Raw genomic sequence first — 12954 nt, forward strand, 5'->3', positions numbered from 1 at the left:
TCACTGCTACCGCTTGCAGCCCCAGCTAGCCTATTGCCAGCAGCTGCGCGGAGATTCTCCCGCCTCCCTGCAAAACAGTGGAGGGGTTGCCCCATGCCACGCTGTTCCTCGCTGACCCTCCCTACCCACCAGACCCCTCACAGCCCCCCTTCCGGAGTACCTGCTGATACTCCGGCATATCCGATATCCAGAAAGGTGCTGGATTATCGGAAGTTTACTGTATAGAGAAGTATGCTTCTGTCTGATGCTGCAATTGGAAGGACCTGGGGAACAGTTGACTCCAGGCCCCATTATAGTACCACCTTCATAACATTTAGAGAGGGTGTGTGAGGATTCTAACAGGAAATACTTAGAACAGGATCTACTACATAGGCTGCACCAACTGGCACTAACAAAGAATAGGAATATACAGAGGACACATGAAGGTAAACAGAAAGCTAGAATGGAACCCATAGTTCCATGATTTTAACTACACATTACTGCTGATCTTGCTATGGTCTATTGTAAATGAAAGCACTTTTTGACATTTCTGAACAATTAAACCATATATGTTAGAAAAACAACTACATTTGATAGAAATGTCAAATTTACAGTATAACATTAAGAGAGATCCTTTTAGTTACTTAAATCAGTGTTTTATCTGAAATCTGAGCTGCAATTCTCAAAGTATTTGTGCTACTGACAAAATTGGTATGTGTCAAAAATGAATCAATCATTCTGATGTTAATGAAGGAACATTTTCTATTATTTGAATAACTTTTGTAATCTGAACAAGGGAAAAAAATCTATAGAATAATGGAGGTCATGCAAAAGCGATCTTTTTGAATGCATCAAAATATCAGCAACTGAAACCATGATCATTGATTGAAGCTTAGGCTAGGACACACAGAAGTGTGTGTTTTAGTTGCCTTAAGCACTGGCATAGAAGAGGAAAGAAATGAAGAAGCATGCATACACAAGGCAAAATTCATGCTGGAGCACACAGTTAATATTCTCTTTCATGGAGGATATTTTTAATTTGTATTACAGCAACATCTGCAGGCTCAGTACCAGGCAAATTAGTCGAAACAATAGTAAAGAATAAAACTGAGAGGCATGTAGAAGAACATAATCTGTTGGACGAAAGTCAGCATGGTTTCTGTAAAGGGAAATCATGTCATACTAATCTATTAGAGTTCTTTGAAGGTATTAACAAACAAGCGGACAAGGGGGGATCCAGTAGATACAGTATACTTAGATTTTCAGAAAGCCTTTGACAAGGTCCCTCACCAAAGGCTCTTGTGTAAATTACACGGCCATGGGATAAGAGGGAAGATCCTTTCTTGGATTGAGAACTGGTTGAAAGACAGGAAACAAAGGGTAGGAATAAACGGTAAATTTTCAGAATGGAGAGGGGTAACAAGTGGTGTCCCCCAAGGGTCAGTCCTGGGACCAATCCTTTTCAACTTATTCATAAATGATCTGGAGAAAGGGGTAAGCAGTGAGGTGGTAAAATTTGCAGATGATACCAAACTGTTTAGGATAGTCATGACAGAAGCAGACTGTCAGGGACTCCAAAAAGATCTCACCAAACTGAGTAATTGGGCAACAAAATGGCAAATGAAATTTAACGTGGATAAGTGTAAAGTAATGCACATCGGGAAAAATAACCCCAACTATATGTACAGTATGATGGGGGCTAATTTGGCTATGACAAATCAGGAAAGGGATCTTGGAGTTATCGTGGATAGTTCTCTGAAAACTTCCACACAGTGTGCAGCGGTGGTCAAAAAGGCAAATAGGATGTTAGGAATTATTAAGAAAGGGATAGAAAATAAGACCCAGAATATCTTACTGCCCCTGTATAAAACTATGGTACGCCCACATCTTGAATACTGTGTACAGATGTGGTCTCCTCACCTCAAAAAAGATATTTTGGCCTTGGAAAGGGTTCAGAAAAGGGCAACTAAAGTGATTAGGGATTTGGAACGGGTCCCATATGAAGAGAGGTTAAAGCGACTGGGACTTTTCAGTTTAGAAAAGAGGATACTGAGGGGGGATATGATAGAGATATATAAAATCATAAGTGGTGTGGAGAGGGTGAATAAAGAAAAGTTATTTATTAGTTCCCATAATAGAATAACTAGAGGACACCAAATGAAATTAATGGGTAGCAGGTTTAAAACTAATAAAGTTCTTCTTCACACAGTGTGTAGTTAACCTGTGGAACTCCTTGTCAAAGGAGGCTGTGAAGGCTAGGACTATGACAGAGTTTAAAGAGAAGCTAGATAATTTTATGAAGGTTAGGTCCATAAAAGGCTATTAGCCAAGGGGTAGAAATGGTGTCCCTGGCCTCTGTTTGTCAGAGGCTGGAGAAGGATGGCAGGAGACAAATCGCTTGATCATGGTCTTCGGTCCACCCTCTCTGGGGCACCTGGTGCTGGCCACTGTCAGCAGACAGGCTACTGGGCTAGATGGACTTTTGGTCTGACCCAGTACGGCCGTTCTTATGTTCTCTCATCAAATTGGGGCTGCATTGTGGTAGGCACGGTATACAAAAAAGGCATCTTTCACAACACTGAAAACTGATTTAAAGATTCCAGAATCTACAAGTGTTATTTTTTGAAGTTAGGATACATTGTTTACTATTTAGTAACTAAATAAATACTTGTCAGACAAAGTGAATACCTGAAGTCAATAGCATTGAGTCCCAATAGCATGCCAGCAAGCATATTAGCTTCCTCTCCCAAGACAATTGCTCCATCTTCATAAAATCTCCTGTAAGAAACAAAAAGGTTTTCACCAAATACAAAGAAAAAACCTAAAAACTCCCACAAATGAACACCAATCTCTGTTGTAAATAATAATTTAGCTATCACATTGACTATTCAGGTGATTAAATGTTTAAACTTTTAAAATCCCAATAAATAAAAACAATCATTGGATGCCCTAATGGCATCCATATTTCACTTCTGGTAAAACAAGGAAAGAGAACAGTATGAAGCAATACATTCAAGGGGTAGGACATTTCTGGAAGTGTCCCATAATGAAAAATCCAGACTGTTGCAAACAAAACAACAAGACATATGTTAATTAATGTATTAGGAAATATTTCATGACCCTGTCAAACAGCATTTCAAAAGAGTAAACCAAAAAACAACCCCCAACCCAAGAGAGAGAGAAAGCCACAAAACTGGAGTTTTACTCATGAATAGGGAAAGTATGTCATGCCTATTGCAAGAATGAGAATTGATGCTACCGTAGAAAGCCTTTTTCATCTGTATTTCAAAACTGACTAAGTACAGTTATAAGACCCAGTATTCAGATTTCACTTTCAACAGTTGATTATAAGTCTACGCCCCTATTTTTAGCAGTAGAGTGTCCTATTTCCTCCACACTGCTGAAAGCTTTTCCTTGCCAAAAGAAGAGACTCTCATAGTACATGAAAGGTCTTCAGGTCTTTAGATGATTTAGAACTAAGACAAGACACCTAAATCCACCTCTTAGTACCTAAATAAATGGCCTGATTTTCAAAAAGAGCTAACCACATGCATCTCACACTGAAGTTAATAGTAGCACACAAAGTTCGGCCACTTAAGTGCCCAACTTTAGGAATTCATGTTTGAAAATTTAAACAAAAAAGACTTAAAGAAATAAATCTTTAATTCTGGATAATTCAACTAATATTGAAAAAAATACACAAATTTTCGGATTCAGTTAACTCTGTAGCTTCATTGGTTTAGTCCTTTGCTGCTCGTGGATCAGGAAACTCAAATATTTTGCTTTAGCGCTGAGTAACTGGAAATCTAAACTCCCAGTGTCAAAAGCAGTTGGATAACACAGGTTGGATCTTCCTGATATGACACTTTTGGGGCCTGACCAGTCCCAAACAAGGGAATGCGCCAGACCAGGGGAAGTCCCCTGCCACTGGCTCCCCGCAACCCGCTGTTTCCAGCCCTGGCTGATCACTCTGCCGCCACCCTGGCAAGGCTGCCTGCCACTGAGCCAGGTTCCCACACTGCCCCAGCCCTGGCTCCTCTGCTGGGCTACCGCCAGGCATGCTGAGCTCCCAGCTGCCAACCCTCCTACTACCCTACTCCCAGTCACCGGGGCTCTCTGTCCTAAGGATGTTAAAGACTAGTCGACTATCCGATAAGCATTTGCTTATCAGATAGTCTTTTCACTAATGGACTAGTCAATATCTCCACCCCCTTGCTGCCTCTGAGATGGAGGCAGCAAGGAGGGGGAAGGGGTACTTCAAAGTGGCCGTGCTGCACAGTGGCTCTGCCACTTTGAAACCCCAATGCAGCCGCTGCACAGTTGATCCGCAGATGAGCTGCCCCTTTAAAATGCTGCTTCTGCGCTATTCAAAGGGGCAGCCGTGGAGCCTGGGGTCAGCTGGGGACTCCCCAGCTGATCCTGGGTTCTGGGGAAAAGCTGACCCCGGGGTCCACAGCAGCTACCCCTTTAAAACGCTACCTCTGCAAAGGGGCAGCCGGGAGCTGCCCCTCTGAAATGCGCGGCAGCGGCGTTTTAAAGGGGCAGCCCGCCGCATAGCTTCTGCATAGCTGATCCACAGCATTTCCCCAGAACCAGTTGAGGAGTCCCCAGCTGACCCCCAGGTTCCATAGCTGCCCCTTTGAATCGTGCAGAGGCAGCGATTCTGCCCTTTATCAGGAGGGAGGAAATGAGCGCAGACTTTGTGGATGGCCCTGATTTCCAGGATATTGATATGAAATTGCATCTCTAGTTTAGACTTTGTGCCACAATGGGCATCCCGTCCACTATTGATGGATCAGGGCAATGGAAGGATATGGCCAGCAGATTGGTTGGAGAAGTCCACCAGTCGAGAGATTGTAGGACTGGCAGTGGAAGTGTGAGATGCTTTGCGAGGATGTGTCGGTTTGGGATATAGACAGTCACAAGCCAGTACTGTAGACAGTGCATATTTAGTCTCGTGAATAGGATGACAAAGGTTGTAGCTGCCATGTGTCCCAGTATTTGAAGACACTTGTGGGCTGTGGTGAAGGCAGTATGCTTGACTCCCCAGATAAGGTCGTATAGCATTTTGAATCTTTGCAGTGGCAGGTAAGCTTTTGCTGTCACTGCGTCTAGAAGTGACCCAATAAATTCTTTTGAGTGGGCTGCAGGGTGGACTCGTGGGTATTTAGGAGGAGGCCAAGCCGAGAGAAGCATTTTCTAGTAGTGTTCGTCATGGCTATCGTTTGTAGACATGTGATGGCTATCAACAATTCACATGCCAGACACCTCTTGAAACCTGGTGAACCCAGGGAAGTCTGTAAAACAGATTTAAATAAAAGTTCATTTTCCTATCTAACAAGAAATTTTTTAGAACAACTATAAACTAACTATGAAGAGAAAAATCCAAACAGCTAACTATTCTACTACAGTATCTAAGAAATTTCAAATATATGCAGGAAAACTTCAGGTTCTGACTAAAACCAACAGTCACCGAGAAGGAACTTAAAGGTCGGTTGCCTGCGCAAGCGCTGCAGCCGTTCCAAACTGCATGTGCTGGCTGCCTGTGTGCGCAGCCTACCAAGGGCACTGCTGTGTCAAATTCTCTGACGAGAGGTGCAACACCACCAAAACACCCAAGGTGGAGCAGCCACATGATACTCCTCAAAAAGAACACCCATGTTCCTGTCGAATCATGGATGCTGCTAGACCAGGGTGCCGGTTTAGGGAGGCGCAGCCTGTGCTACTAAGAGTAATTTCGTAAGTTGAATGACAATAATCATTGATTTAATGTGAAGAAATCTATGGAAACACAAATTGTGTCTGTGTCAAGTTATTGGGAACATCCTCATATTCCAAACGAATGACAAATAATAAAAGGTTTGTTTTTTTAAAAGCGAAACTAGTTAAACGGCCAACTAATTAAAACCATTGCTATCTATAACCTAACAAGTTTAACTACTAAACACAAAGAATGACAGCTTAAGAGGACTTAAAAGTTGGGCTTTTAAAAAAATTACATGTTTAAGAATTTCTCACATACTTCAACGTGTAGGTGTACATGGATAAATGTTTATAATTTTAAGCAAAGAGTGCATGTATGGAATGCTCAGTTATTTAATCTGAAAAATGGGAATAATGTCTACCTTGCGCTAATGGAATTTAGATTTGTAAAGTACTTTGAGATCAATAGACATAAAGTGCTACAGAAAAACTAAGTATGGCAAATGAAATAATTTTCCCTTACTCAATTTTGTTGGTGTTCTTTGACTATTCTGAAGTCTATTTAAGTCCCTGGTAACATGGTAAAATGGTAACATGTGGCCCGATAAACTTTTTACAGGTGTGGTCTCAACTTTATAGACAGAGAACCCTCTGCTATGGCATGAAGCCCGTACAAGAGCAACCCAAAACAGCACAACATATTCTGATACCATATCTATCATACCATAAATTCATGTTAAATTTTTTTAGCCACTATTGCTTTCTCTTTTATTAAGGCAATAAAACAATATAATTGGCATTATCAAATATAACTAATTTTATATTTTACAGCAGGACTTCACACTGGTATACATTAATTCTAACCTTCACTCAAGTACTTTACCAGAAGTCTCTTCCTTTCCCCCCTAAGTCATACCTGGGAAAATTCTCAATAATAATTGGGACAAGACTTCTTTCACTGTGTTTCTAAAGTCTTTTTAATCTAATGGCACTTCCTAATCTTGAGAAAAAGATCTGACTGGTGTTTCATTTTCTGCCTGTATGTAGGCAACAAACACTAGTAAAACCCTTTTACAGTAAAACTCCAACTGTCCGGCATCCAGTGGTCTGGCACGCGTAATAATCTAGCACCAACTGGAACCCGGAAGTGTTCTGGCCAGCCGGACAATTGGAGCTGCTCTTCCCCCGGCTTCCCCAAGTCAGCCGCTGCTGAAACTGACCAGCGGCTGACTTGGGGAAGCCGGGGGCAGAGCAGCTGGGGTGCTGCCGGGTTGGTCCCGCAGCACCGCCCTCTCCCACGCTATGCAGTTCCCCGCCGAACCGCATCCCCACCCCAGCCCAGACCCCTCATAGCCCCCCTTCCAGTACTCGGGCATATCTGATAATCTGGCACCCCGTGGGTCCTAAAGGTGCTGGATTATCGGAAGTTTACTGTATAAAATTTAGTTCCCTATCTTATCAAGTCTCTCCAAAATCCAATTTAAAAAATAGCCGAACTGTTATCAGAGAGGGATATACAAATTACCAATTATGCCAGTGCTACCATAGAAATACTGGCTTCTAGATTAGTCTGCAGGGAAGCAACTGATACTCCAACACAGACTATCACACACAATTTCTGCTATTTACTTCTTATGCATACATAGATCAAGTACCAAGTTTAGTCCCAAACCCAGGTCTTTTGCCTAAGCAATACTGTAAAGTTTAGCACTCAGCAAATAAAAGGACTTTAAGACCTGGTTGTTTTGAAGTCTCTTAGTGCTGCAGAAATATATTCAGACAAATGTTTTTCCATAAGTGCCACTCTGATCCACGCTCTGCCCTGAAAGGAGGAAGAAACAATATAAAATACTAAAGTCACATACTAAAAAGCAGTCTGTTTATTTGCGCCACTGGAATGCAACCATACCCTGCCCCCCCTCCCCCCCCACACACACACAGCTGCAGGCCATGGGGGAAGGGGCACTGGAGATTCGGACTAGCCCCTAGAGCCTTTCCCCCAGACTGGATGCAGACCACAGGAGGGGGGCACTAGAGGCCGGGGAAAGTCCCCGGAGCCTGCCTTCCCCCCAGGAGAGCCTGCAGGCCATGGAAGAATAGCTGCAGGCTGGGGAAGTCCCTAGATCCTGCACACTCCTATGCAGAGAGCCTGCAGGCCTTGCGGGGGGAGAGGGGCTTCATCCACCCTTACAAGGGGATTCAGGCCTATTCATCCCTGCAGAGAAGCTGCAGGCAATGGGGCAGCCCCCAGAGCCTACCCCCACTCCCCACCCCCAAGAACCTGCAGTGCACAGGAATTGGGAGGGACTGCAGGCCACAGGAGGGCCATTGCTGCAGGGCAGCCCCCAGAGCCTGCCTGCACCCTGGACAGCCCACATGCAGGTCACTGCAGGCCAAGAGAAGCCCCCAGAGCCCTGCCTTCACCCACAGATAGGCTGCAGGCCACTGTATGCCAGGACTGTCCCCCTGGGAGCCTTGTCCTATCCCACTCTCAGATTGTATCATGGGGGGGAGGGGCATGGGAGAGTCCTGGAGACCGGGAAGCCCCTGGATCTCTGCTCCCTCCAGCAGACAATCTGCAGGCTGTGGGTGGAGGGCTGCTGGAGGCCACACACACCCCCAGACATGCTACAAGCCTTTGGGGGGGCAATTGCTGGAGTTTGGGGCTGGCCCCCAGAACCTGTCCACTCAGAACAGCCTGCATCATGCCACGGGGCAGCCCTTGGAGCCTGATCACCCCCACACAGGCTGGGGAACTAGCCCCTAGGGAACAAGCCCCTGCAAGCCCTGCCCTCTGGAAGGAATCTCCATCTAGGAAGTGAAGCTCTGGCTCTCCATGAAAAGCCTCCACTGAAACAGCACCACCCTTTTTGCCATATATTGCCTCCCTGCCCCCTGCCTTGAGTCCTGCACCACACACACCCTGTCCTGGAGCCCCCCACATTGAACCCTATGCCTTCAGCCCTCCTCTCACTGCCCTCACTCCAGCACCCTATACCCCTTGCCCTTTGTCCCTCAAACCTCACAAACCCTGCCTTCATTCCTGCACCCACACCCCCTACACTGAGCTCCTGCCCCTATCTGGAGTTCCAGTGTCAGCCATTGTGGGCTGCCTGGGGCTCCAGCCCCACATTGCCATAGTCTTGGCCCCTGTCCCACTGCCATGGGCTGCCGAGGCTTCAGGCTCCTGCCTCACTTCTGAGGGCTGCCCAGGACTCCAGTCCTGTGCTGCCACTGGCTGTCAGCGATCCGGTCCTGAGTTGCCAGGGGCTGCCTCGACTCAGTCCCAGTGCTGCAGGCTGCCGGGGAATGATGCCAGCTTCATCCACATCCCATTGCTTCAACCCAGCTCCTCCCGGATTGCCTTCCTGCCACTAGTCTACCAGGGTTCTCTGATCTAGAAACATCTGCAGTCCCGACCAGAGAATTCTGGTTTTGGGAGGAGCAAGCTGTACAAACTTCTTTTTTTTTTTCCTTCATTTTTGAAAAATACAATCAACTAAAGCATGTACATTTTCCTTTATTTTCTACTCAAATCCAAAAGCCCATTTCACCTAAAGACCCAAGCCATGCAGGGTACATCTGCTAGCGTATATGTATATAAAAGGTCATTGCTGTAATGATCATCATTCTGTTTCTGCTATTTACATGGCAATGATCTATACAATTTCACAAATAGTTATTTTTTTAAAAAGTGAAGGATTTTGCAGGATAAATTTAGCCAGCTATATATTCCTTTTGGGAATAAAGATTAAGATGCACATACAAAGACATGTGGCACCTCAGAGACAATATATGTTTCATAAGCATTCTTGGGCAAAACCCACTTCTTCAGATGAGCTGGTATAATTTGCAGGAACCTTGATGTTTTACTTCTTACCTTTGCTCTAGAAGAATTGACATTCTCCATATTTTCAATGCTGCAGATGCAATTGTGCGAAACCTTACGGCAAGCTACTCGGATATAATCCCAGAAGCTACGAGGGCTTTCGTAGCCAAACCAGGTGATCTGACCTTAATCAGAAGGCAGGAAACACAAAAAATATAAGTACAAAGGAAAATACAGTTAGAAACAATAAGGACATGTAGCCAAATTTTGGCTACCTCTTGAGCTTTGTTTTCACTGCTATTGCACTAGTATAGCCGTACCAGAAGACACACACACCAATGCAAGTTCCTAGTGTAGATATACTGCACTTGCATGAAAAATGATTCATATTGGTGAAGTTTACCTTGCTTTGAAACCTTTGTGTAGATAAAGATTTTGTTTTGCCTTACTTAAAAAGGAAAAAAAAAGATTATATTGCAATAGCACTCAGAGCTCTAAACAGTAACCAGGATCTGAATGTACATCAAACTTGAATTTTATGCTCTTTTGGCCATGTCTTCAAGCACAGACAGGGACAATTAAAAGAATCAAAGACAAAGCAAGAACCTGTACAGTAAAGTTATGCTTTTCCAACCATTTTAATTTTATTCCTATTTGTTCTGCTACTGTTGCACTTATCCCAGCAATTCCAAAAACTGTGGGTAGTGACCCAGTCACAAGATGGGGGTGCAACGATCCCTATAGTGCAGAGGACATCATTATGCTCGGTACAGCATGGCCTTCCTGAGTAAGAGATCACCATCCATGGAAAATGACATCCTCCACAAAGCATGATTTAGTAAGCAACATATGTACTAAGGATGTTAAAATGCATTTATTTTGGTAAACTTGTCAGCAGTTACAAAGTTTACATGGGGGAGGGTGGAGAAGGAGCACCATGAGAACTGGTGCTCTCAGAGAGCTTGCTTAAAAACTGGCTCCCCACAAGCACCGGTTCCTGCCTGCCCCGCCAAACACTCTGCTGCCTTCAATACAGAGGCAGCAACAAAGGGGGAAAAAACCTGTGTGTAACCGTGAAGGTTAACCAATGAGCCCAGACTCATAAGTTAACCATTTACACAATCACATCCCTAATATGTACAAAGTCACAAGGTGTAGAGGAAGCCATTTTATAAAGGAAAATAGCATCATTCATACAGCATGCCTGCCCTCTCATGTACTATGCAGGCAAGGTCACACTGTGCAGAAGATGCCATGCTGTTCTCCAAAATTACAACCTCTGTGCTGTCAGGGGTCCCAGCATGAATGTCTTCACTAAAATGAGGTCATGCTGGCAATAAGTTTGAGAACCCCAGTCCTATGCCAAGCAGTAGCAAATTTTGGGGCCCTGAGAGTTTGTTTTCCATCGGTGGCACAATCACTGATGTGAAGTCTAAGTATTTTCTTGTTGCAGCTAGTTTTATTTGCAGTATATAAAACATAGCAGACCTTGAATACAGAGGGTAAAACAGTATACAGGCAGTCCCCGACTTACGTGGATCCGATTTACATCGGATCCCTAGATACGAACGGGGTGAGGCAACTCCCGCACATGCGCAGCAGCATTCCCGGGGCTTGCTCACCTGGGTCCTAGGATCCTCCTCCTCCTCGGGCCGGCTCCGACTGGGGTCCCGCAGAGCTGCCGGGCAGAGGAAGAGTGCCTCCCCACGCCCGCTGCCCCCCCCATTCCCCTGCCAGCAACAGGCTGCCCCCTCCCCTGAGCAACAGGCTGCCGAACAGACAAAAGCAGCCTCTCTGCCCCTCCTCCCCTCTATACATGCCGGGCTCCCTGAGCACAGCAGCGTCCCCGGGGCTCGCTCACCTGGGTCCTAGAATCCACCTCCTCCTCCTCTTCGGCCGGCTCCAACTGGCCTCTGCCTGCAGCAGCTGGCCACAGGGACAGGGATCCCGCAGAGCTGCCGGGCAGAGGAAAAGTGCCTCCCCACGCCCGCTGCCCCCCCCCCCCCGCGGCCTCGCATCCTGCACGCCTCCCCCCTCCCCCCCTGCCAGCAACAGGCTGCCCCCTCCCCTGAGCAACAGGCTGCCGAACAGCAGACAAAAGCAGCCTCTCCGCCCCTCCTCCCCCTATACATGCTGGGCTCCCTGGGCAAACAAAGACTCCACCAAAACAAACAAAGTGCTGGCCTCATTGTGTTAGCAAAAAAAGGACCCTCCTCCTAGAACCCTGGGTGGTGTGTGGAAATAAAGCTATTAGCTCAAAGCATGGTGCAGAGCTGTTTGGTATTTGATGAGTTACTCCTTTAGTCCTGAGTTTGTCACAGGGACAGAAATAGATGTGAAATCTTCTGAACAGGGGAACAGACAGCAAAACAAACATTAGAGGGGAGTTAACCTTTCCCTATGCTATCCAAAACTAAAAAAAATGTTTGGCTAGAGTTTCCCCTACACTCATAGACTCATAGACTTTAAGGTCAGAAGGGACCATTATGATCATCTAGTCTGACCCCCTGCACAGTGCAGGCCACAGAATCTCACCCACCCCTCTTAGAATAATCCTCTCACCTATGTCTCAGATATTGAAGCCTTCCAATACTTTGAAGGCCCCAACATGCAGAGAGTCCTTCAGCTGTGATCTGTGCCCAATGCTACAGAGGAAGGCGAAAAACCTCCAGGGCCTCTGCCAATCTACCCTGGAGGAAAATTCCTTCCTGACCCCAAATATGGCGATCAGCTAAACCCTGAGCATGTGGGCAAGACTCACCAGCCAGACACCCAGAAAGTTCCCTATAGCAACTCCTATCATCCCTCCATTGACCTATTTCCAACTGGAAATGAATGGTCAATTAGTTACCAAGATCATGTTATTTCATCCAACCATCCCCTTATCATAGAATCAGAACTGGAAGAGACCTCAGAAGGTCATCAAGTCCAGCCCTCTGCTCTAGGCAGGACCAATCCCATCTAAATCAACCCGGCCAGGGCTTTGTCAAGCCGAGACTTAAACACCTCTAGGGATGGAGACTCCACTACTTCCCTAGGTAACCCATTCCAATGCTTCACTACCCTCCTAGTAAAATAGTTTTTCCTAATATCCAATCTGGACCTCTCCCACCACAACTTGAGACCATTGCTCCTTGTTCTGCCATCTGTCACTACTGAGAACAGCCTCTCTCCATCCTCTTTGGAACCTCCCTTCAGGAAGTTGAAGGCTGCTATCAAGTCCCCCCTCACTCTTCGCTTCTGCAGACTAAACAGACCCAAGTCCCTCAGCCTCTCCTCGTAGGTCATATGCTCCAGACCCCTAATCATTTTGGTTGCCCTCCGCTGGACCCTCTCCAATGCGTCCGCATCCTTTTTGTAGTGGGGGGCCCAGAACTGGACACAGTACTCCAGATGTGGCCTCACCAAAGCCGAATAAAGGGGAATAATGACATCTCTGGATC

The 12954-nt window shown here is 45.7% G+C and overlaps 1 protein-coding gene across 7 annotated transcripts in view; it reads right to left on the reverse strand.

Moving 5' to 3' along the window:
• RUNDC3B (RUN domain containing 3B) overlaps positions 1-12954 on the reverse strand; it is a 107778-nt gene that overhangs the window by 70873 nt on the left and 23951 nt on the right. For 6 of the 7 annotated variants that reach the window (XR_012902054.1, XM_075922431.1, XM_075922428.1 and 3 more), the window contains 3 exons: positions 9563-9696; positions 7419-7504; positions 2668-2757 (listed from right to left, as the gene is read on the reverse strand). Coding sequence is in view for 6 of the 7 variants with exons in the window: in XM_075922428.1 (XP_075778543.1) it covers positions 2668-2757; positions 7419-7504; positions 9563-9696 (310 nt within the window). In the remaining variant the exon portion in view is untranslated. Of the gene's footprint in view, positions 1-2667; positions 2758-7418; positions 7505-9562; positions 9697-11372; positions 11530-12954 lie in introns of those variants that run through there. The other variant, XM_075922432.1, reaches the window with a different exon arrangement.

Source organism: Pelodiscus sinensis, chromosome 2 (assembly GCF_049634645.1).
Source record: "Pelodiscus sinensis isolate JC-2024 chromosome 2, ASM4963464v1, whole genome shotgun sequence".
Lineage (NCBI taxonomy): Eukaryota > Metazoa > Chordata > Testudines > Trionychidae > Pelodiscus > Pelodiscus sinensis.